Consider the following 26,276-nt stretch of genomic DNA (forward strand, 5'->3'; position numbering starts at 1 on the left):
CAAGTGTTTACAACATATTTTGTGGCACACTAGATGCAACTATAAAAAATACAAAACACTCAAATAAATACAATAAGAAACAAAATATTTTCAAAACAACAGATTGTAAGGTAACCAAGGTGCTTCGTATGAATAATTGAGCAATTATTTTAAAGCTTTGAAACTAGACAAATGCAGAACTGAAGGTAATTTTATAGTGCAATGGATCAGAAAACAGTTCATATAATATAATACTCTTCTGTTGAAATATATGATAAAGCGTATAATACATGGCAAAACCCGTATCACATGCCGTATCACCCTCGACCAATATCATCCCTCGGGTCTAAATGCCCTCGGGCTGATATTGATGTCTCGGATGATACGACATATGATACGGATTTTGCCATGTACTATTCTCTATATATTGCTGGAAAATATAGAATGTATTCGTACGAGCTTTAGAAAAACGACGTAATGCGAGACTCACCGAGCTTTCCACTTGTTTCTAATCTTAGTGACTACAAATAAATTTTATATTTTATATTTCTGACAATGTATATAATTTTCATGTTGTTTTTATTCCTCAATTTAACACACCCCCCCCCCCCTTTTCCCCAGGACGACTGGGGAATAGAAATGGGGTCATTTGGTATTCTTCCGACAGGTAGTAAAACGTTTGCCAAAGTAGGGTGTCCGTTTAGCTGTGCTGGATGTATGAAGTTTGCAGCAACGTCCGGTCAGACAGGGGTGTTAAATTCGATGCCTTGGGCCATAATAAATAATAGGTTTGTTTGCCCAAACGCTACCTACCCAGAAAAAAGCTGCCTACTCAAATTCGTTTATTGTCCTGATTTGAAGAAGTTTTTTTTAATCAAATAGGCATGAAGACTACTGAACATCTGATACTTCAAATTCTTTTTTTTGAAAGAAAAAAAAAAGAAAAAGCCTACCTACCTACCCACTGTCTCAACCTTTGGGTAGGGTTTGGGCCAACCAAAATATTTTTAAGTGTGGCCTTGTGTAAATAGAGTGTCACGCTCTTTAAACATTAAGAACCCGTAGGGATCCGTAGGTGGCCTGTTGCAAGGCAACATTTCTGTCCTTATCCAATTTTCTAGTGTCAGTCAAAATTTTCCCGACCATCATCCCGTAAGCCTGCCTGTATTACAAACCCTTCCTATTGTATTTATTGTTAACTTGTTCTCGTCCTAAACATGCATAAAATATTTGCCACTGAACGTTAACCAAACAGCAATTCAATCAATCAATCCTACAATTTACACCCGTAGCTTGAAACTTAAAAGTCATTTAAAAATGACGTAATTTCCTCAATTCATGAACATTTGATAAATAAGAGTTGTTTCTGAATAAAAAATGCATAATTTTTTGGAATACTTATAAAATACAGAAATTATCGATTATTTAACAAAAATAATTTGGTGTTTATCTATTATAACAAAAAAAAATTATGTCTTTCTTTCGAAAAAGAAATTACGGCCACAAATCTGAATTTTGAGCAAATATACAAAATTTCGACCTCATTCTACTCAAAAGTAGCACATGAAGGTGTATTTTTTTATTACATATTTGATTTAATTAGGTAAAAAATAGCCTACATGCAAATTTTCACGAACTTCAGTCTTGTAAATACAGGATCGAAACTGTATCGTATGCCCTTAAATTTAAGTTGAGTTCGTTTTTACGTCAAAAAATGGCGGTGCGACAACCTCGTAAGCCTTTGAAAAATTGCTCATAAATTACCATATATTATTTGTCAGGATATTTGTCTATAAATTCATTAAATTAAGCAAATTAACATTGGTGTAGTAAATACAAATACTGTCCTTTTTCCATTTTAGATAAATGTTTTTGAAATGAAGCTTGTCGCATGCAGCATAAAACATATTTTCAACAATTATTTTTTTCCTTTTTATTTAAAAAAACATTATTTTTTTTTTATTCCGTAAAATAGTTATGAATATGATATCACAAAATTATATATTTTGGACTTGCCATTTTGCCTACGACACCGATTTGCCAATGAGGCGTAACGTCTATACGTGTATGGATTCAGTGTATAAAAGTTTGGAAATCGAGAGATATGCCATTTGGTATCGTGTTACCTACAGGACTATGCCGTCAGTGGTTTATTATGGAAAGCCAACGGGGTCAAAATTCTTAATTCGTGACTTGTCAATTTGTAACTTGTAACTGTGTGATTTGTCAATTTGTATATTGATGTTTTGTTACTTGTCGATTCGTTAAATATCGATTTGTAAATTGTCTATTTGTATATTGATGTTCTGCAACATGTCGATTCGTAAATTGTCAATTTGTATATTGATGTTTTGTACTTGTCGATTCGTAAATTGTTAATTTGTATATTGATGATTTGTAACTTGTCGATTCGTTATATGTCAATGTGTGAAATGTCATCGTTGTATTATGCTAACGATCATTATGACGACAGATGGCGCTCGGTCTCTTCTTATGTGTATAAGCCTCCTGTAAGTATGTGCACGCCATATGGAATATATATACCAAAGTAATTTAAATCAGTTCTGTGCACCACCACATACATATAAAAGAAACAAATAGATACATGCATTTGTTTGTTTAATATGGATATAGGAAGATGTTTACCAGGGACTCGGTTTTATATAGAGGTGACCTCAAATAAGCATGTTTGTTTACTAATGTACTGGTCACCAAACATGGGATGGGGTTTGTCACTTCCTGTATTAAGGTATACATAGATGTGTGGCTGGAACGGGCTTCCTTATCAACTTCGCAAATATATTACTGTCACTTGGAAGGAAATTTCTACTTAATATTTAACTGGGTCAAAATAAGACTTAATACATGAAATATAATTAAAGACGGGGCTTGAAAATTTATACTTATATTATCATGGGCCGCAAATTTTGGACTAAATGTATAGTGGGAGAAATGGTTTGACACCCATTATTCCTTAATATTATAATCTCAATATGAACATTTCAGAAAAGAATGTAATTATCTAATGATCTTTTCATACAAGAAGTAAATGGAAGAACAATCTTTATATATTTGGCTCCTGAATGAGTAATGAAGATAAAAAAAAAGGTTTTATCCGCATATCATATTTGTACTTTACAAAACAAACTGAAGTGAACAATTATTTTAAATGAATCACTTAGTTAATGTATACTATATATCAAAACTGTATTGAATATGCACTATTTTGAAAATAAAATCTGAAGGAACCAGAAAACTAAACGAGGACCTTAAATGGAAGTACCAATATTTCCAACGTAGCCAAGTAGGCAAATTAACACTAGGATTCCTGATAAGAAATTTGGATATTGTTTATCGGAATGCAAGAAAACCGCATATATTTCAATGGTCAGGTCAATAATGGGATATCATATGGTCAATAGTATTGGACCACAAACATCAATAAGCTTGAAAGAATACAGCGACAACCTGCGAGATTTATAACAGGAGACAAATCCAGAGAAGTTGGTTGCGTCTCAAACACGCTCACCAAACTGAAACTACAAGACAAACAGACAAGACGCTCAAGCCAGAAAGTAATATTTCTATACGAGGTGGTCCAGGGGCTGGTTTCTCATTGTTATAGAACCAGACAATTAAAAAAAAAGCTCGTTAAAAAAGAACACCTAATTGCGGGCAAGGGCCCGATTTAACAATTATCATAAAATTGAGAATGTCAAAGAGACAACAACCCGACCATAAAGCAGACAACAACCAAAGGCCACCAATATGGGTCTTCAATGCAGCGAGAAACTCCCACACCCGGAGGAGTCCTTCAACTGGCCCCTAAACAAATTTGAATATTATACTAGTAGTTCAGTGATAACTGACGTCATACTAAACTCCGAATTATACACAAGAAACTACAATTAAAACGCATACAAGACTTACAAAGGCCAGTGGCTCCTGACTTGGGACAGACGCTAAAATACGGCTGAGGGGTTAAACATTTGTTTTTAGATCTCAACCTTCCCCCCTTTTTATACACCCACTTCAAGTTAACCAAAGTGACGCCCTATCCCTTTGACTTGTCAGAGAAAAGATTATCGCCATTTGCATGACAGAGGCAATTATCTCAAATATGCTTACACTAATTTTATTTCTCCATGAAAATATTTGCACATGATTTGGGATTTGGCCCTGGGGTATATTTGAGTAATTTTTAGAGTAAAATGGTAGCAAAAAAAAAATGGGATCCGGAATGACTGCTCGACAGAAGAGGAAGGCGGAATACAACATGGTTTGTGAATTAGATATTATGATTATATTATTACAAATTCATTGCAAATGATTTATTTTTTATTTAATATGACATGCAAATTTCAAAACAAATAGCTTTTTTGATTAACATCGTGAATCATTTCGGTTAGTAAACGATCCGATCGACAAACTATTAGATTTGGTAAGGTTGCCGGGCTATATGGCACCGGGTTGGGTTCATATCGGGAGGACTGGGCGTTAAGCAGCTCTTGAGATCGAGGGACTAGTGAATATTTTGGTCTTTTAAATTTTGGTTGTAAATTTTTATAGAAAGGAAATATAGCGGCAATGTTTAAGCTTTTTGACCAGAACTATTCAGTAGGCATGTATATTAATATATATATATACAACTCGTCTAAACATCAACCCAACAATGTTAGATCTGTAAATTTGCTTTCGCAAATTTTTGGTTCTTCCCTCGCCGGGATATATATATATATACATGTCAACCCTTTCCCCTCCTGTCAGAATGAAATGGTCCGATAATAGCATTTTATGATTAATAGAAATCGTTTATTACTAGTACCTGTTTTTCCAGTAATGATATAGCCTTTTATAGCCGACTATATGGTATTCTCATTGTTGAAGGCCGTAGATTGCCTATATTTGCTTAAATCGTCTTTATTTGAACTTCGCATTGGTGAATATTTGTCTCATTGGCAATCATACGGTTTATTACCACATCTCCTTATTGTATTTACCTGAAAAATTCCGTCGTTGTATTCCACTGACCAACGACTATTTCATTAAACTCGCAATTTTGATAGATCGATAACGTCGAGGGACTAAACTAGTCCGGATGCATTTTTATAAAGTTTAATCCGTTCTCGAACGAAAGTCCACGTCTGACTCAGTTAACAAAATAAAACTGGGATCCTGTAAACATGCAATTTTTGTATTGTTTTCTTTTAGAAGCATTTGCTGTAATTAATAAATTAAAATTACTTAGGTTTATATTTCATATGGAGGTACTCCTACTTACAGGAGGCGTATACCCGAAGAATAACTTGACCGAGCGCCATCTGTCGTCATAATGATTGTTAGCATAATACAAAGATGACATTTCACACATTGACATTTCACGAATCGATAATTTACAAATCATATACACTTTGACAATTTACAAATCGGCAAGTTAAAAAACATCAATATACAAATTAACAATTTACTAATCGACAAGTTACAAATCATATACACTTTGACAATTTACAAATCGGCAAACATCAATATGCAAATTGACAATTTGCAAATCGACATTTAACGAATCGACAAGTAACAAAACATCAATATACAAATTGACAATTCACAAATCGACAAGTTACAGAACATCAATACACAAATTGACAATTTACGAATCGACAAGTTACAAAACATCAATATACAAATTGACAAATCACACAGTTACAAGTAACACATTGACAAGTTACGAAGTAAGAATTTTGACCCCGTTGGCTTTCCATAGTTTATGACGTCGTGGTTTCCGCGAACTCGAAACGTTAATGAGAGTTGTTCCTCTTTGAGCCGATGAAGAGAGTGACAAACGTTTTGATCGGTAGATTTGCCGAGAAGAAAATGAAAAATGTTTTTATATAATAGACATGTTCCAGAAATGGATATAAACATTAATTATGTGAATTAAGAATATCTGAAACAAACAACAAAACAGCAAACGATAAAATATATGAATAAAAAGAGAGTCAACTATACAGCAATCTAACAGCTGTCCACTGAGAAACAAAATCTGGATACGCGACAACAAGATGGAGGGGGGGAATGACCTTTATCGGGACTCCGGGATCGAGTGCTTTTAAGCTCGGGATTTCGGGATATGTGAATCCTTTTTAACTTTACTTTTTTTAAATTCAGGACCTCGGGATTTCGGGATCAGGACCCCTCCTATCCCCCCTCAATCTTATTATAATATAAAACTAATTTCCATAATTTGCTACGTGTATGGACTTATCTATTTTATAGAGTCAATCTCTTTGATAGGATTTAAATTGTATTTATATTTCCACAAATCATAAAGAAAGTACGAAAATCATCAATCATGTCATCAAAAATCAATGTATCTATAGAAATAGAAGCCTTACGTTCCTATATGGATATGGCAAATTGCACATACGTACTTTGAATGTGTAAGGCGATTACATTTTTACACGAATATAATATTTAGATTTCTAATAAACATCAACAAAACAGTAATCCAACGACACATACGTGTAAAATAAAGTCCCATCTAGAGAAGTTAACATATTCGCTTCTAACATTGTAGGTTTTCATATTTGACCACTCCGAGTATGATCCGATTTGCCAAATTTTATATTTATGTACTAGGTGCGCAATTTTTATATGAAAAAACAACATAATCCTGCCTGTGTTAAAAAGTTGTCGGAATGAAGAATTAAAAAGGAATGCATATGAAAAAAAATCAATTGTTGATTTGAGAAAAAAAGCTCGGACTAGGTTCCATTCAAAATCACGGTATCACAACTGTATGGATATGCTTAGACTGAGTTTCTAGCAACATGAATGAATATTTCGATATGCGTAGATACGGGGCGCCAAATGGGACTCTTGTGGTTTTGTACTCAAAATTCAATTTTGTACGGACAAAAGTGACTTTTGTTCAACAAAAATGAGTTCAGTTTAACAAAATTTGTATCATACTACAAATTTGAAATTTTGTCATACAAAATTATCTATCAGCGGACAAAAGTCACTTTTGTCATTACAAAATTCATTTTTGTTACACAGACTTGACTTTTGTTACCTAATTTGAAAATTGAGCGACACAAGTCAATATTGTATTTAAATTATTTTAGTTTGGTTTCTGTGAACTAATTTGCATACAAAATCGACTTTTGTTACACAAAAAATACTTTTGTTACACAAAATTGACTTTTGTTACACAAAATTGACTTTTGTTACACAAAATTGACTTTTGTTACACAAAATTGACTTTTGTTACACAAAATTGACTTTTGTTACACAAAATTGACTTTTGTTACACAAAATTGACAAAATTGACTTTTGTCTCAACAAAATTGACAAAATAACAAAATTGACAAAATTGAATTTTGTCTCAACAAAATTAACAAAATTGAATTTTGTCTCAACAAAATTGACAAAATTGAATTTTGTCTCAACAAAATTAACAAAATTGAATTTTGTCTCAACAAAATTAACAAAATTGAATTTTGTCTCAACAAAATTAACAAAATTGATTTTTGTCTCACGAAAGTCAATTTTGTCTCAACAAAATTAACAAAATTGATTTTTGTCTCACGAAAGTCAATTTTGTCTCACGAAAGTCAATTTTGTCATCACAAAAATGAATTTTGTCGTCACAAAATTGACTTTTGTCTCAACAAAATTGACTTTTGTCTCAACAAAATTGACTTTTGTCTCAACAAAATTGACAAAATTGACTTTTGTCTCAACAAAATTAACAAAATTGACTTTTGTCTCAACAAAATTTACAAAATTGACTTTTGTCTCAACAAAATTAACAAAATTGACTTTTGTCTCAACAAAAATGACAAAATTGAATTTTGTCTCAACAAAAATGACAAAATTGAATTTTGTCTCAACAAAAATGACAAAATTGAATTTTGTCTCACAAAAGTCAAGTTTGTCTCACAAAAGTCAATTTTGTCTCACAAAATTGAATCTTACCGTACACAATTGACTTTTGTGATTTAATTTCCATATCAGGTAACAAAAGTCAATTTTGTATGCAAATATGTTTATATTTGCATTCCTTTAAGACCAAATTGACTTTTGTCATGACAAATATGAATTTTGTCTACAAAAATGAATTTTGTCATGACAAAAATGAATTTTGTCATGACAAAAATGAATTTTGTCTACACAAATGAATTTTGTCATCACAAAATTGAAGTTCTCACAAAACAAGTCTGTAGCACATAGTTTTGTAAGACAAAAATGATTTTGTTATGACAGAATTGAATTTTGTACAAAACCACAAGAGTCCCATTCGGCGCCCCGTAGTAGATGCCTATGGATGAATGATCAAAACAGTATTATGTTAAATAGACCCCATTAACACAGGCTCGAAAATTGAATCGATCTTTCAGGAGTATCTCGCATGTACGATCTTTTTAGAACTTGTGCGTTTACATTTCGTATACATTGCAATCCTAAAATAATCGGTCATTTCGTTAAAAAAAAACTCGTAGTTAGTAAATAGGATAAGAAAATATTTGGTTCATAAGATATGCTTCTGCATTTATTAACTATCTTTTTGATTAATATGTCAGAAGTTCTTTTAAAAACAAAGAAATGTCAGAATAATTTTTCTTATAACGGTCATTTTGTTTGAAGATGAGGAATTTACAGATATTATAAAAAAAATAATAATGAATAAATACAATTGAAAAGATAGTTTTTAAAATATGCACCGATTAACACATGTATATTAATCGAATACGGAACGAATAAGTAACGGTATCGGTCGAGCACTGAAACGGGTCCTGTCCAAGGTCAGGAGCTTGTAAAAAAGTAGTTGTCGGTTTAATTTAAGATTTAGATTATTTAATTAGCAAAACAGTGAAATTTATATTTTACACCTCAGTAATCACACTGGTTCAAACTAGATTTTCATTAGTATAAACTCTTGCATTAAATTTACTCACTATATTATTTCGCTCTTTTTATTGGATATAAACTTTTCCTTTGTTGTTAATTGTTTATTTATACTATTGCAAAGTGTTTTCTTTACATTTTTGAATTTGATATTACGTTGAAATTACCCACCCTCCCTCCCTTGTTAATTTTTTTTTTTTTTTCCGTTTATAAATTCATAGTGGCGGATGTTTGCCAAAAAATTTGGTTATATATCTATGTTTATGTATTTTCATTTGTGTATTTAATTATTTATGATATATTGTATTTTGTAATATATTGAAAAAATATTTATATCAGGCAATACAAATTATACCTACTGACTTCCTTTTATTTCACCCACTTGATAATTGTTTCTCGTGGCTTGAACATTATGTTTTGGATTTTTTGTCAGATTTTCGGAACCCTCTGGTTTTATCCATTTGAATGCCTTGAAAAAATTTGCCCGGTGACCCACATTTTTCTTTTTGTAAATCTTTTACATGTATAATGATAAGTTATCTGTAAAAGTCTCATACATTTTAATTATTTTTTAATAGTTTTTGAGAACTAAGACTTGTCAATGATAAAGATAAGAAAAGTCAAGAGAGAATATTTTCCCGCCAAAATTTCAATGGCTAATATCTCGAAAACAAGCACGGTGACCTATATATATATTTTTCTTGCTTTTTGGGTTCCTTTAAATTATGAGTCCCCTATCAATATGATGTAGTGTTCTGAAAAGTAAATTACTTTGAAACAGAGGAGCGAGCCCCCTCAAAATAAAGCTTGGCAGTAATGCTTGTTAATTTAGTGATCAAAGTGAGTGAAATACATGTATGACGACTGAATTATTTGGATAATGAAGCTGCAGCTTCCTACATCACCAAAGTCTTGTTATGTTTTACTTTAATAATTGTATATAAATGGTGTTAAACATATATTTTGATTTGACTGTTGTATAAATGTTCCGTGCTCAGTGGCGCGGGATCCAGAGGGGGGGTTCCGGGGGTTCGCACCCCCCTTTATTTTGGCCGATCAATGCATTTGTATCGGCACATATGTTTTGCACCCCCCCTTTGCCCTGGGATAGCACCCCCCCCCCTTTGGAAAATTCCTGCATCCGCCTCTGGTGCTAGACATTTTGTCCCTTGACATACTTTATATTTTAAAGTGTAAAAAAAACTTGTTCATCCCACTTTGAATTTATAAAAAAATTGCCCCCCCCCCCTTTTCCACATACAGAAAAAAACTGTATCCCCTGTATTTTGACCAGTCCCCCCTCTCCCAGATAAAAAATGATAAGTCCCTAAGCCCGGGATTTCCTCGAGGGGATTTCGGGATTAGGTCCCCTCCGACCCACCTCCTTGCAATGATCAGGACTAAGATAAAACCGTAGTCAGTGCCTTTTTTTACTCCTATCCTGCCTATTTTTTTTTACGAATTTTCATCCTGAAAGGTTAATGTGAATCGAGCGAAAATGTAAATAATCCGGCCACCTAATTTTTACATTTAGTTGATCCAAGGTCGTAGTATTATTTTCCACACGGAAAGTATTCGTCAGTACGTCGCTGTCGGCTATACTTTTACTTTTAATTGTACTGGTTTACTGTTCGATATTCTCTGCTGCAAGAATCAGTACATATATATAGTTTCAAAATTTTCAAGAAAGTGAGTGACAGTGGATGTTTACAAATTTTCCAGGATCATGCAAGTTTAAGTACGACATAAAACATAAAAAATGCAAAAATATGATAATGAGGATCAATGTGGAAATACACACACTTTATTTTAGCCCCTCGTTTATTTGGAAAATATGTAACCGTGGCGTAGGCGTAGCTGTCTAATATTTTGGACTCCTACTATGAGTACTACGGGGTACAATTCCAGTACTTTTACTAACTGGCAGTTAGTAAAAGTACCAGCTGTCCTGTTTTTATACGCTCGTTTACGGGACGAAATATGGTATACCAATTTCTGTCCGTCCGTAGTCAACATGTCGGACAATAACTCAAAAACGTTTTAACCAATTGGCAATTCGCATAAAACTTTTGTGAATTGTAATATATCTATTGACATAAGCTCCCTTAGTCCTATAACACATGACTTCGCATTCTTATTCAATATTTAACGTTTTTATACTGATATTTTCATATTTTTTTGTTTGGCACATTGATAGTAAAAAAAAATATCAGAACAGTAAATAGAAAATGTAAATAATGCCTCCAAGGTCATATGTTATAGGACTAAAGTTCCCTTTCTTTTTTAAGAATTTGTTGCAGAAACTAGAAAGCTCAACATATGGATAGTGATGCATCATGCAGTGGCAGTGGAAGCATAGGCTTACTTCATAAAAGTTTATATTTTAGAAGGTGGAAAACCTGGATGCTTGATACTTTGGAGATAGATACCTTATGTTACAAATTCTCTGCCAGATACATGTCCAATGTCCTTGACCTCTTTTTCATGGTTCAGTGACTACATAAGTTAAGATTTTTTTAATGTTAAATAATCTCTTATTATCATGATTTTAATGAAGTAATAGGATATATAACTATATTTGGTATGTGCCTACCTTGCAAGGTCCTCATGCCCTTCAACCAGTTTTCATTTGACCTCAACTTCATTTCATGGATCTGTGAACAAGGTTAAATTTTGGTGGCCAAGTCCATATCTCAGATACTATAAGCAATAGGTCTAGTATATTCCGTGTATGGAAGGACTGTAAGGTGTACATGCCCAACTGGCAGGTGTCATCTGACCTTGACTTCAATTTCATGGTTCAGTGGTTATAGTTAAGTTTTTGTGTTTTGGTCTGTTTTTATTATACTGTATGCAATAGGTCTACTATAATTGGTGTATGGAATGATTGTAAAGTGTTCATGTCTAGCTGACAGGTATCATCTAACCTTGACCTCATTTTCAGGGTTCAGTGCACGTGGTCAAAGTTAAGTTTTTGAGTCTGGTCTTTTTTTCTACTACATGTGCTATCATGTCTATATGCAATGGGTCAACTATATTTGGTTTATGGAAATATTTTATGATCTATAATATATGTCAGTCGCGCAGGTTTTATTTGACATTGACCTCAGTGTTCAGTCAAGGCTCTAACTTAAATAAGTTATAAGAGAAAAATAACATACATGTCATGCATGTTGTTATTGTGAGATAAAATATCAAAAAACTGTGATAACATGTTACATGTTTCAAAGGGAAAATATACAAGCTTTATTTTTATTATTAAAAATTATTAAACTATAAGCAATAGGTCACCTTTAATTGTTGTATGGCTGAATTGTTAGCTGTACATGTCTGCCTGGCACGTTTCATCTGATCTTGACCTCATTTTCATGGTTCATTGGTCAATGTTTAGTTTTCTTAGTTAATGTTAAGTTTATGTCACAGTTGTAATTAAGCTTTACATTTGGGCCATATTATTAATGATTAGTAAAGAAGGCAAGACATTTCAGCGGGTGTACCCTTATTCATTAAAAAAAGGAGGATGTTCCAGATTTTTCGGACAATAACTCGAGAATGCTTTCACCAACTTGCAAGAATTGTGGTGCATTGTTAATATGTATTGACATGAGCTCCTATTCAATATTTATAAGTTTTAGATTTTACTTTTCCAAGTTACAGGTTGCACTTTGTAAATACAGCTGTTTCTCAAACCATGCCTCTTTTGGGGAGATTTAGAATATTCATAAAAAATTAATTTTGTTTACATATGATACTGGTTCCCAGTTAAGCTCTCTGTGTTCTATCTCATAGAGACATAACTTGGAAATGTTACCAGTAAATATACATGTTCATATTGTTTACATTGAAATCTGTGGTAACCCTTCATTTGAGGTAGGGGTAGTCTTACCGTAGATAAAAAAATTAGTGTTAGTTTAAACTATGATAAGTTCTGGGCATATAAACGTTGAAAATATGACGCACAGCATATTTTGACCTTTGAAAAAAATTGTAGTGCATATGAACTTTCAATTCTAGGATCAGACTTTTTTTCAAAACTTCATGGTAAAGTGGTACAGTTTTAGCCGTAAAAAGAGTTCCTAGATGGGAAATTGCATTGTCAATATTTATAGAAATGCAACCTACAGGGTTTTATTCATAAAAAAAGGGAATGTTCTAGTTTTCAAAAAAAACCTCTCAATGCTTCATATCTTTTGATGTAATTCATTGCTTTTTTGTAATTTTAAAGCAACCTTTAGAATTTTATAAATTTTACATGTATGTACATATGGACCTTATTAAAATTAATATATTAAAAATAAGGAAAATAGTTTACAATAAGGCCAAATAAAATGATTTGTGTGTTTTCTATTTAATTCATCTTTGAAAAAATATATGGAAGGTAGGAAAGGTTTGGGATGAAAATTTCAGGAACTCAATTTTCGGCTCTCCCTTGACACCATTTGCCAGTATGGTCTTGAGGAAACGATGATAGTTTGTCGGACGGGGACGATAAACGGCTGGACCGTGTTAAGAGAGAGCCATATCTCTTACACGTTAAAGACACCCTTGTAGATTTCGAAAAAGAGTAGGCTAATGCTGCTACAAGGCAGCACTCGCACCCGCAAAGTGGAAAGGGATTAATATAAGTTGTAAAACTTGTTTCCCAATCCACTATAAATAAATATGTTTAAACTAAAGGTTAATACGAATGACCGAATAACACTTGAAATTTTAATTTTAGCACATATTGGTGACTTTTAATTATCATGATTATAGATTTTTAAATAATATGATATAATAAGTGTATTTGATAACTTAAAAATGATTTACAGCAAGCAGGTACGTTCAAAATATCGTTATAAATATAGTGTCAAACTGTCAATAAGTGTGTACATCCACCATGGCCACCATGTCACATGGTATATATATGTGTTATCCTTGGTCACATGTTGGAGTTTAAACTATATTTTTAACGATCTTTATGAGATTGCCTGCTTTTTGCAGTCTTCACGATGAACTTTTAAATCTACAGGCCCTGAGCTGATTTTTTGAAATTTTTTTGTCAGATTCTGTTTGCCTGAAGATATGATTTTTACAGGCCCGAGAGCAATTCTACAAGCCTGGGCTGCCAGGGCTGCCACTCAGCGTGAAGACTGTTTTTGTATATCATTTTAAGTATTAAATACTTTTATAATATACATGTACTATTATTTAATAATCAATGTTTCAGAAAAAGGGAGAAGGTTTGGTACCATTAAAACGTTTAATCCCGCTTTTTGGTCAATTATTTTTCAAAACAGGTAGACTAGTAAATAAGTACATGTACATGTAGAAAAGGGTACTTAGACACTATTTTAAGACTATAATCAATAACATTTTAACTGTCTGATAATTTCTTTTAAAAAAAATATTTGCAATTGTCTTTAATCAAGTTTAAGATACAGGTTTATAGCTTATATCCAAAATAGATAATCAGGATATAGTATCAGACAAGAGTTTTTTTAAAGGATTTCCTGTCAATGGTTTACATGTTTTAAGAAGATAAAAAAAAATTAAATTTAGAAAATGTATTTAAATAAAATTTAAAAAAAATATTCTGCCTTTTTCTTGTGTGATGGGAAACCAAATCTCCTTTGTTGGTCTAATGACAATCAGATATACATGTATTGATAATATTTCTAAGAAAAAAAGATAACCTTAGGCAAAGTGCCTTTACTTGAGATTCCCTTTGTTTCAAAATGATATTACCTGCTGTTAGGACTTGTATTTTTTGTATACAAACAAACCAGAGAAAGTTGCTTATTGGATTAAGCCACCAAGACTCTTGTCACATAGTCAGACAGAAGAACTCCATATATATAACAAAGATGACTTGAAAAATCTAATAAAAAATGACTATAGTTATTCTGTGTCAGAAATCCAAGGCTATTATGTGTCAAATATTTAATTACAATCCAAATTAAGACCTGTATCAAGCACAAATATTGTGTTCATTTTTGCCCCAACTGTTCAGGATTGAACCTCTGTGGTCATATCCAACTGCGCTCAGCAAAGCTTTTGATTGTGTTTTATTACTATGTATCATGGCAAATAATAGTAACAACTATTTGGCATGGTGACAACTCTTTCATGCATATTTTAAAAAAAAAAAGGAATCGGTAATGGCATTCTTCTTACAATCTTTATTTTAAAGAAATTAAATGACTTTACTTTAAAAAGACAAAAAGCAAGCATTTTAAAGAGCATTATAACTATGTGTTGGGTTTTTGTAAACTTAAAGCTTGCGTCTAGTGCCACTTTTATCGCATAAAGCTCGACTTAAGGATAGTGATCCAGCAGGGCATTTGTTAAATTTTTCAAATATTTCAGAAGGTAGAATTCCTGGACCCTTTATTCTTAGTATATTCATGAAGATGCTTTTGATATAGAGCTTCAGTCTGTCACATGTTCATTGTCCTTGACCTTATTTTTGATGGTTCGGTGGCTACATGAAAAAAAAAGGTCAGGTTTTTAGTATTCTAAATTTCTTTCTTATTATGATTAAAAGGATAACTATATTTGGTGTGTGTGAACCTTGCAAGATCCTCATGCCCGTCAGACAGTTTTCACTTGACCTCAACCTTATTTCATAGATCAGTTATCAAGGTTAAGTTTTGGTGGTCAAGTCAACATCTCAGATACTATAAGCAATAGGTCTAGTATATTTAATGTATGGAATGTAAGGTGTGCATGTCCAACTTACAGAGTCATCTGACTGTGACCTCATTTTCATGGTTCAGTGGTTTGAAGTTAAGTTTTTGTGTTTTGGTCTGTTTTTCATATACTGTATGAAAAAGATCAACTATATTTGGTCAGGTGTATGAAATTACTTTTCGATGTACATGTCAGCCTGGCATGTTTTATTTGATTGTGACCCTCTTTTTTTTTTTTACAGTTTATTGCTTTATTGTAAAGTGTTTGTTTTTTTGGTCTATTTTTCTAATACTTTTAGCAATAGGTCAACTATATTTGGTGTATGGAATGATTGTATAAACATGATAAAGGTGTATATGTCTGTCTGACAATTATCATCTGACCATGACCACATTTTCATGGTTAATGGGGCCCCGTCATTCTTAGGTTTTCCTTGTTAATTTTGTTTTTCAGATACTATAATATATTAAACTATGTGGAAAAAATCAACTACATGTATTATATTTAAAGCATGTAAAGATTGTAAGTGATATTTGTTTGTCAGTCTGGCTGGGTTAATCTGACTGTGACCTCATTTTCATGTGTCACAGATTAATTTTAAGTTTCCCTGGTTTAGTTTGTTTGTTAGATATGCAATAGGTCAACTTCATGTATATATGTAAGGATGCAATAGGTCAACTTCATGTACATATGAAAGGATATTTTGGTGTTTGGAATGAATGAAAGGTGAACATGTATTTCCAGTTTGGTTTATCCGACCTTTGACCTGTTTTCTTGGATTATGTTAAGTTTATGTGATAGTTGTATATAGCTTTACATTTAGAACCAACGTGAACATAATATCAATGAATAATAAAGAAGTCGAGACATTTCAGCGTATGCACTCTTGTTTCTAAATAAAGATTTATTGTAAATAGAAAATTGTCTGACCTTTGACCTTACTTTCTTGGATTACATGTATGTCAAGTTTATGTGATAGCTGTAGTAAAGCTTTATATTAAGAACCAACATAATATCAATGGTTAGTAAAGAAGGCAAGACATTTCAGCATGTGCACTCTTGTTTCTAAATTATAGGGTTATTGTAATAAAAAGGTTGCAAAATGTTGATATCTTGTCCATACAAACACAAGTCTTATGAATATTTGTCTATTAAACATTTTTATTGCAATATTCATGATATGCATAATAAACATGATAAATATAAGTTTAATGATACCAAGGAGGTTATATTAGAAGGAGAGAGGATGAAACAATTTTTTTCTTTCAATTTTAGCATTACATATAGTGGCAGCTAAGGGTGAAACAAACAATATTTTTTTTGCAGGGTCAAAAACAAATTATTTTTTCTCAAAAAAACTGGAAACAACTTTTTTTCTCCAAAAACCTATGCACTGCACTGTTACTAAAATATATACTGATATACTTTATAACATCAACATGTATACAATGAACATGATATAGTAATATAGGTTTTTATTTTATGACCAAATATACTTTTTAGATAAGGGTGCTAATTTTATGTGTAAGCAAAAGTTCAAGTAAATGTTTGAACAAGCTATCATGTTGTTTGATAATTACAAGTTATAGAGTAAAAGTAATTTTTATGTCTCATTTAAGGGCATTATGTTTTCTGGTCTGTGCTTTCATGACCATGAATGACGGGCTGGACCAAATAATCATCATTGAAATGCTTAAACAACAGTTACTGCATACCATGTACATGTATCATTGACTAAACATAACTGGTTCTCTTTAAACTGACATAATCACAAATGATAACTTAATTCAACAATATTAAAATTAAAAAATATTGTATTTGTCTATTGCAAGGGAAAACTTAAAAAACAATTTACCACAAAATTGTGACTAAATTAATAAATATACAATTCTATGTCTTTTAACTAGTTTGTGAATTCCAATCATACATGTCATAAATGCATGAAATGCTTCCAAATATTTGTTTGAAAAAACATGTTTTTATATGAAATATATATGTACCAGTACTGTTAGCAAAAAGAGTAGGTAACAATTAATATTGGCCATACACTAAATTCTTTCTATTAACATAGTACATACCGGTACATGCCATATCTACTAGCATAAATGTTAATTCAATGAAAATAAAAAATTTAACATACCGGTACTAATCACTTTTTTTCAGCAATCAGAAATTAAGTCACATCTTTAGATGCACTTTGTTTATATATACATGTATATTAAACTTTCATACAAAATCCAAAGAAAAAGTTAAAAAAAATGAAATAATAAAACAAAAAAATTAGTAAAATACACAGTTGAGTTGCAATATTTATGACTGAATTTTGCATTTATAGCATATAATTTGCTGAAAAATTGCCAATATTTATGACTAAATTTTGCTGAAAAATGGCTTAGTTACATGTACATATATTTTGCTGTAAAAATAAGGGACAAATCACGGGGGGATCTCTTCCTATATAAAGGTATATACATATGTGCCGCTGGAATGAGTCCCTTTTTTGATCCGTCAAATATATCAATGGGGTGCAATTTTACCGAGGAAATATATCAATAGGTAGTAATTGACCGATTGTATATGCATATAGGTACTATTTGAGCTGATAAATATATGAATGGGTTATGATTTCGCTGTGAAATATATGTATAGGTAGGGATTTCACAATTATTCAATATATGAATGGGGGGTGTTTTTAAAATCCCAGCTGCACACCTGTACCCAAAATCCCATGTTGAGACCCCCCCCCCCCCCCCCCCCCTGTTCCAAATATGCTAAACATTAAACTTTTGGTTCATTAAGTCATTCTTTTTTACTTTAAAGGAGAACATTTTTTCGACACAGTACTTGTACCACTTGTATAAAATTAATTAGAGAATATACATGTACAATTTGTATATTTCTTTAAACATCAACCATTATTACAATGCATATGTATTGCCAAATTTTCTCAGTTGACATATATGCATCTACATTAATTGTTGAATGCAGTTTTTTGTGAATGAAACATTGCCTAATAAATTAAATACCCTGTTGTTTAATTTGCACACAATAGTCCTTGCCTTATAGCACACATCTATAATGTACACAACAATATTACATTGTACATACAAGTATATATCCATAAACTATTACACTACACTGCAGATTCTCTCCCAAATGGATTATAACCTACACTGTTTAATGTTGAATATGATCGGGATCTATGGGATACATCAAGTTCTTTACGTGACATTTCAGGAGAACCACGAGAAACGGCACTAGGATTTGGGACCATTGAATGAAAAAAATTGCGGACAACAAAACTTTTATCTGACTCATCAAGTGATCCTACTTCTGGGTCATGGAATGGTTTTGTTGACCTGTCTTTGTCACCAAGTTCTGTGCTACTGATTTGAGAATCGTTACATGACAGACTTATCTTCCCTTGGGAATGGCGTATACATATTATAATGATAGCTATGATAATGATTAAACAGATTATGCACCCAACAGATATTCCAATTACTTGAGATTTTTTTAGCGGTGCGCTTTCAGTTACTTTTTCACATTTTAAATCTCTTTCATCTGTGAGTTTTATAATTTGACCTGCTAATATTGGAGGGGATGAACATTTAGGACGTCTGCATTCAAGGGAATATATTGAACTGCAATACATATTTCCAACATTTGATGTTGAAAGCCATCTTCTAAATGGAAGTATGTGGCAATCACAATGCCAAGCATTTTGTTCTATGTTCACTTGTGACATGCGATTAAAAGAATCCAAAACTGGGTGTGGAGCGTATGGAATTCTATTCCTTGATAGGTCCAGAGTTTCTAGCCTCTGTAGTTTACCAAATTCATCAATGCCTAAACGGTTCAATGCACACATTGATAAATTCAAATGTTGCAGCCTGTATAGGCTATTTAAACAACCCTCTGGAATAATTCCTAGAGGATTTCCAGCTAGATTCAGTTTTGTCAATTGTAAAGCTATCTGACTAAAAGCATTTCTGTGAATACTGGTAATAACATTTTCAGATAAATCTAAATCTTGAACATCAAAGTGATCAAATACACCATATTGTATTTTTTGAATTCTATTTTTAGCTAAACTCAACTTGGCCATGCGCATATTAGAAAACTGGTCTCTGTTTAACGATTCTATGTAGTTTCCATCAGCAATGAGTGTATTCAGATATGGTGACTTTTGGACAAAGACTTCTGATGATGGAAGTAAAACTATTCTATTGAATCCAATATCTAAAATTTGAACGATTCTGGAATTTGCAAATAAATCACTAGGTATAGCTGTCAAATCACAATGCCTCAAATTCAACTGTTTTAAAGATCCAAGTCCTTTTAGACCATCTCCATGCAAATTTTCCAGCTTATTTCCATTAAGTGTTAAAGTCTGCAAATGAGTCAATGTTCTGAATACACCTGAATTTAAGTCTGTGAGTAAATTTTCACCAAGATCTAATTTTTGCAAATAAACCAAGGGAAGTAACTGTTCTCCAAGTTTAGAGATCCTATTGGAAGACAAATCCAGCGATCGCAGCTTTGACAATCCAGCAAATGCATTTGTTGAAATTGTACTAATACTGTTATGGGTCAGATTTAAATTTACAATGTTTGGAAGAAGTTCAAAAGTATTGTCATAAATGTTACTAATATAGCAATTTCGTAAGATGAGAGTTGTCAAGCTTGTGGCAGTTATCCCACTGAAATCTGTTGGAGATAGAGAATTAACTGTTGTTGAAATAACTTCAAGGTAACTTGTTGATGAGTCTAAAGTTGAAATGATGGTTTGTAGACTTCCACCACTACTACATGTTACCTTTTCTTTACCATCCTCTCTTAATATACATGTACATGTAGTAGGGCATCCAGTAACAAGAATTGCACTTGTAACCAGCAATATTGTGAGAGCATAGATGTAAGGGTCAATCATTTTTTATCTACAATTGAGAAAAAAATCTATTATAATATTTTTGTTTAGGCCATATTTTTTATCAATTCTATATATAATGCAAATTGCCTTTTATTCTTGATATATATGCATGATAAGTTAAAAATTTCAAATAATTTGTAAAGTTTGTTCTTATTTTGTACTGTTACACAACTGTTCTCGGTAAGGGGAGGGTTGGCACCTTCAAAGTAGTTCAACCTCGCCATAATATGTACATAAAGAATGTGGCTGTCCTGAGTCCAGCACCTGTAATTCAGTGGTTTTCGTTTGTTGCTGTTCAACATATGTTTTTTTATCTTTATTTTGTACATAAAGTAGGCCATTAATTTCCTCCTTTGAATTGTTTTACATTTGTCATCTCAGGGCCTTTAAGCTGACTATGTGGTATGCCATGTTTGTGATTTGCTCATTGTTGAATGCCGTATGATGACTGTCATCTAATCTATTGGTTAAACAGTTTGATCTTATGCTGATCCTGTGCTGTTACACCACTGTTCCTTTTCATGGAAATCTTAAGCTTCCACTAACATGTTTAAATCATCCACATTCTTTATGCATCTCTTATATTTTATGTTTCACATTTTTCTTAAGAATGCTTTATAACAATATGTATAAAATAAGAAGATGTGGTATCATTGCCAATGAGACAAAATAACACAAAAGTTTACAACTATATGTCACTGTACAGCCTTCAACAATGAGCATAGCCCATTCTGCACAATAAGCTATAAAAGACCTCAAAATAACAATGTAAAACAATTCAAAGGAGAATACTAACAGCCTGATTATGTTAAAAAAATAATGAAAAATATGTGACACATACATTTTTGTGTATATAAACAAACAACCACCACTGAATTACAGGCTCCAAACTTGGTACAGGCACATACATGAACATACAGAATGTGGCAGGGTTAAAAAAATTAGCGGGATCCCAACTCGTCCCCTAATCTGGGACAGTGGTGTAACAGTAAAATGTACAGCATAAGAACAAACTCATACATTAATAAGTTTTTTTTCACATTCTTGAAGGCCATATGCATGATGACCTATCTTTCCTTTATATATCCGTTAATTGTAACTCCACCTTTTCTCCTGTTTGGCTGCTCATTCCCCTTTTTTCTTACCCCTGTCAATGTAAATTATCCCTGTATATTTCATTTAGTATCCAGAATCCTGGTAAACAGGTAAATTTGAAATACCATCTTGTTTCATAAAATTAAAGCATCAGTGGCGGATCCAGAAATTTTCATAAGTGGGGGTCCACTGACTGACCTAAGAGGGGCTCTAGTCACGTGTCAGTGATTCCCTATATAAACAACCAATTTATTCCCAAAAAGGGCCCCCCTAAATCCACCTCTAAGCATCACATCCATGACATAATCTATAAGAAAACCAATTCAGATAGCATCACATAAAGAAATATAGCATCACATTACATTAACATGATGCTTAAAGGTCCCGTTGAGAACACTGCCCGTCCACCTTTCTCTTGTTGTAAATGTACATGTACAATGTATTCCGGGGTTGGGACCAAGGAACTGTTGATTTTAATTCCATTTTCAAACCATAACGCTGTGTTTTGTTGTACGATAGCTTGGTTAATTTGTTTTTTTTTGTCTGATGGTCATTTTTGTAGTATCTTTAAAAGTTTGTTTACATGGAAGGTGTAATTGGATAGTTTGGTAAGAGACGAAATTCTGCACCAATGGTTTGTTTTTACTGTGATAGCGGTAAACTTTGTACATTTCACGGTCTTTAAGAGATGTTAAACTCACCAGAAAATGTTTTTTTCCTCTTCATAATGAATAATTCATGTTTGGTGATCCCGAAAGTTTCCAATTGAGTCAAATTTCTATGTGATTTTGTTCGTTTGAACTTCCCAGTTTTACTATTAACAGTTTTAGTCAGCCATATTTAGTTTAGTGTCCCAGTTAAATGTCATACCTGAGTGACGAATCGCTCACCTGTGACTTTTCCGGATTGCATCTCGTAATGTGATGACACCTACGATTTTAATTTGGCTGGAATGTGAACCGCTTTGATGACCTATCTTTGAATACCAATTGATAATTTGATCTGTAAGTTTAACTTTTGGATGCATTCCCACGTGCACTCGAAATATGTAAACAAACAGGTAAGGCGCACAACTGGTTGCATTTACAGGTAGATATACAACGTAGCAGTCCTATTTGATAGTTTGACAAGGTGATTTATAGCAATTCTGACACATAATATGTTTTACTATTGTATATTCAGTGAAAGATTGTCAATTGCATTGAAAGAAACATGGGCTGATATTAATTTCCTTTCCAATGCAATTACATTTTTAATTCGAAGGGGCTATTGATAAATTTTAAAGTTGTAAAATGATATTTAAACTAAAGAAAAAGTTAATATTGTTGTAACTTTACATTTTCCTAATTTAAACATTTTAAATATTAATTTTTAAATTGCCTACACAACTTATGATATTTTGTATTTTGTGTCAATCAATGGGAGGGACAAGACAGGACTCAGGACTGAATTATACAAGTACTAAAAATTTCATACTTTAGGGGGCAAATCATTTTTTTTTAATTATATATAGGATTTCGCTATGTTTTTCTATAAATGAACTTTATTTTATACTTAATAGAAAAATTCATAAAAAAATGGGGTCACTGTTCATTAATGATCACGATTTGCATTCGAAAGAAGCATACATTTTTGTGAATGTCCTTTTTTTCTGTTGAACTAATAGGAGAAATAGAGGTAATATCCAAATAAAAAACGAACTAAATTACAGAAATCGCTTAAATTTTACAATTATTTAGATTATGTACATACAGCTTAGTCGAAAACAACAATAAAAAAATATAGGTGATGAGTTAAAAAAGATATTTCAATTTTAATGCCAAAAATTGCATTTTTGCACCAATGGGAGATAATTTGGAGCTTTTTCAATGATATCTACATTTTAAAAGTCACCGGAGGCCAACATCATATGATAGAGTAACAACTACTAAAGGTAATAAATAAAATTTGTAATGAAAAAGGCGATTCATACAGAGTTTTTCTATTTTGCCAGTCCTATTTCAGATTTTTAATCACGATGATATGAAATTATATTATAAGGAAACTATTTATGCACAAATAATCATGTATGTGGCTAGATGTCCATAACGCTCGTCAATCAGTTTGAAGTTGTTGGGTGATACTTTTTGTTTCAAAACTAATATAATATTTTATTAAAAGTTTTAATTAGAAAGTCGATTTTTTTATGGGTTTGAATGCTTCTCTTATGTGAATAAACATGTGTATATTATATGTTTTTCTATTTAAGAAATTTATTTTAGTCTTTCTATCAAAGAAAAAAATACTAGTATCAATTTGAATGTTTATGCTTTATTTTAGACTTCCTATTAAAGAAAAAAATACTAGTATCAATTTGAATGTTTATGCTTTATTTTAGACTTCCTATTAAAGAAAAAAATACTAGTATCAATTTGTATGTTTATGCTTTATTTTAGACTTCCTATTAAAGAAAAAAGTACTAGTATCAATTTGAATGTTTATGCTTTATTTTAGACTTCCTATTAAAGAAAAAAATACTAGTATCAATTTGAATGTTTATGCTTTATTTTAGACTTCCTATTAAAGAAAAAAATACTAGTATCAATTTGTATGTTTATGCTTTATTTTAGACTTCCTATTAAAGAAAAAAGTACTAGTATCAATTTGAATGTTTATGCTTTATTTTAGACTTCCTATTAAAGAAAAAAGTACTAGTATCAATTTGAATGTTTATGCTTTATTTTAGACTTCCTATTAAAGAAAAAAATACTAGTATCAATTTGTATGTTTATGCTTTATTTTAGACTTCCTATTAAAGAAAAAAGTACTAGTATCAACTTGAATGTTTATGCTTTATTTTAGACTTCCTATTAAAGAAAAAAATACTAGTATCAATTTGAATGTTTATGCTTTATTTTAGACTTCCTATTAAAGAAAAAAATACTAGTATCAATTTGAATGTTTATGCTTTATTTTAGACTTCCTATTAAAGAAAAAAATACTAGTATCAATTTGAATGTGTATGCTTTATTTTAGACTTCCTATTAAAGAAAAAAGTACTAGTATCAATTTGTATGTTTATGCTTTATTTTAGACTTCCTATTAAAGAAAAAAATACTAGTATCAATTTGAATGTGTATGCTTTATTTTAGACTTCCTACGTACGTGTCCTATTAAAGAAAAAAATATAGTATCAATTTTGATATTTAAATATTTAAAAAATACACATTTTTAGAGACTACAGTCTACTTACCGGTACTCTAAAAGTATAGAATATCAATTTAAATACATTTTTGAAGAAGACATTTTAGTATAAAGATTCCTTGTTAAAGTGTATGTTTCTATATCTTTTCTATTCTTAATTTCTATACTTCTATTAACATCTTAATGAAGACCGGCAAAATAGCAAAACTCTTTGTAAATCACTATTTTGCTGGAGACAGCAAAATAGCACCAAGGCCACTGCCAACATTTTTACAGTCAATAATTTACTACTTTGAGTTCATAGTATATCTTAACTTGGACACTAAACTAAAAATGGCACTAAATTTGATTGAAATATTAGAATCTGTGCATGTATTCATTTATTTTCAAATTTAAAGTACATATATATGCTCATCAGCTTCCAATTGAATTTTGCCATTTTCAAATATTCCAATAAAACAAAGAATTTGCAAAAAAAAATCTCTTCTGGCTGTGTTGAAGCTGAAATCAATTTTTTACTTTCATGAGAAAAATTAATTTTGAATTAACTTTAAAAAAAAAAAGGCATCCAGGAAAAGATAATTAATCTGCATGAAAATCATTTTTCTCTAAATGGGAACCTGGTCTTTGAACCAATAAAATTTCGGTGAATTTAAAAAGTCTGTGTCTGTTTTTGCTAAAATTTTGAATTTATCATACCAAAAGTCACTGAATAATGTGATTCTGAAATCACTTGTATAAGAACACAGATGTAGTATCCCTGACTCAGGTAATTGAATGCATTACATTTAACATGTTTTTAGGTGATTTCAGTAGGATTGTTTTACGATTTAGGAGTACAAATGTAATAATTATTATACAACCGCAAAAATTAAAAAGATTTTGGTTGTATATTGCTATCAGTTTGTTGTCGATTTTGCATAGTGATCTGATATACTCCACATCTCCTTTTATAAAGTAATTTGGTGACATAATGCCTGGTCTAATTAGCTTATATATGGTTTTCTTAAAACAGGTATTCACACACTCATACATGTATACAAGATTGTAACCATTATATTTAATTTGCAGCAGGAAAATTGTGTAAACATGGCTACAGAGAGAATACAAAGTGTGTCAATGGTAAAGACATCATCTAGTGATTTCCAGCCTCTTGTTATTATACAGTTTCCAACTTCTTCTAAGCAAGCAGCAATAGAATGGTTAGTTGCCAAACTACAGGCCACCAGGGCCTCAGGAGGAGCTGAATTAGAGGTGTCTACTGTTGTCATGCATCATAATCAGGTAACAAAAAACTGAAAAACTTTTCTGAAAGATAGTTTTAAATGTTTAGAAAGAGCTCAAAAATTGGTTGTTGTGAACTTAGTTTAAGACCTAGCTATAAAAGAGAACAAATCATATGAATCCACTTAATTTGAGTGAGGTAGAATCTTTGTAGTCTTGAGATCCTGTATACTCCACTGTTGAGCCAGGCCAGACTAGAATTTTTAAGGCATTACTGAGTAAA

The 26,276-nt window shown here is 31.7% G+C and overlaps 2 protein-coding genes across 6 annotated transcripts in view; one reads left to right on the top strand and one right to left on the bottom strand.

Moving 5' to 3' along the window:
• The first annotated feature begins 10,465 nt into the window (after window positions 1-10,465).
• The window catches only part of LOC134721332 (anoctamin-10-like), a 50,827-nt gene continuing 35,016 nt past the window's right edge, over window positions 10,466-26,276 (top strand). For 2 of the 4 annotated variants that reach the window (XM_063584257.1, XM_063584256.1), the window contains exons 1-2: window positions 22,523-22,646; window positions 25,841-26,053. In XM_063584257.1, the coding sequence (XP_063440327.1) occupies window positions 22,608-22,646; window positions 25,841-26,053 (252 nt within the window). In that variant the 5' untranslated portion in view covers window positions 22,523-22,607. Of the gene's footprint in view, window positions 10,625-22,447; window positions 22,647-25,840; window positions 26,054-26,276 lie in introns of those variants that run through there. The other 2 variants (XM_063584259.1, XM_063584258.1) reach the window with 2 other exon arrangements.
• Window positions 16,700-22,651, bottom strand: LOC134721334 (carboxypeptidase N subunit 2-like). 2 transcript variants are annotated; one of them, XM_063584261.1, is made up of 2 exons: window positions 22,477-22,651; window positions 16,700-20,498 (listed from the first exon to the last, which is right to left on the bottom strand). In XM_063584261.1, the coding sequence occupies exon 2, from the start codon at window positions 20,489-20,491 to the stop codon at window positions 18,692-18,694; it is 1,800 nt and encodes a 599-aa protein (XP_063440331.1). In that variant the 5' UTR covers window positions 20,492-20,498; window positions 22,477-22,651; the 3' UTR covers window positions 16,700-18,691. The 2 variants fall into 2 exon arrangements, with proteins under 2 accessions (XP_063440331.1, XP_063440330.1); XM_063584260.1 differs by lacking the exon at window positions 22,477-22,651 and adding an exon at window positions 22,288-22,465.

The sequence above is a fragment of the Mytilus trossulus genome, chromosome 6 (assembly GCF_036588685.1).
Source record: "Mytilus trossulus isolate FHL-02 chromosome 6, PNRI_Mtr1.1.1.hap1, whole genome shotgun sequence".
Classification (NCBI taxonomy): domain Eukaryota; kingdom Metazoa; phylum Mollusca; class Bivalvia; order Mytilida; family Mytilidae; genus Mytilus; species Mytilus trossulus.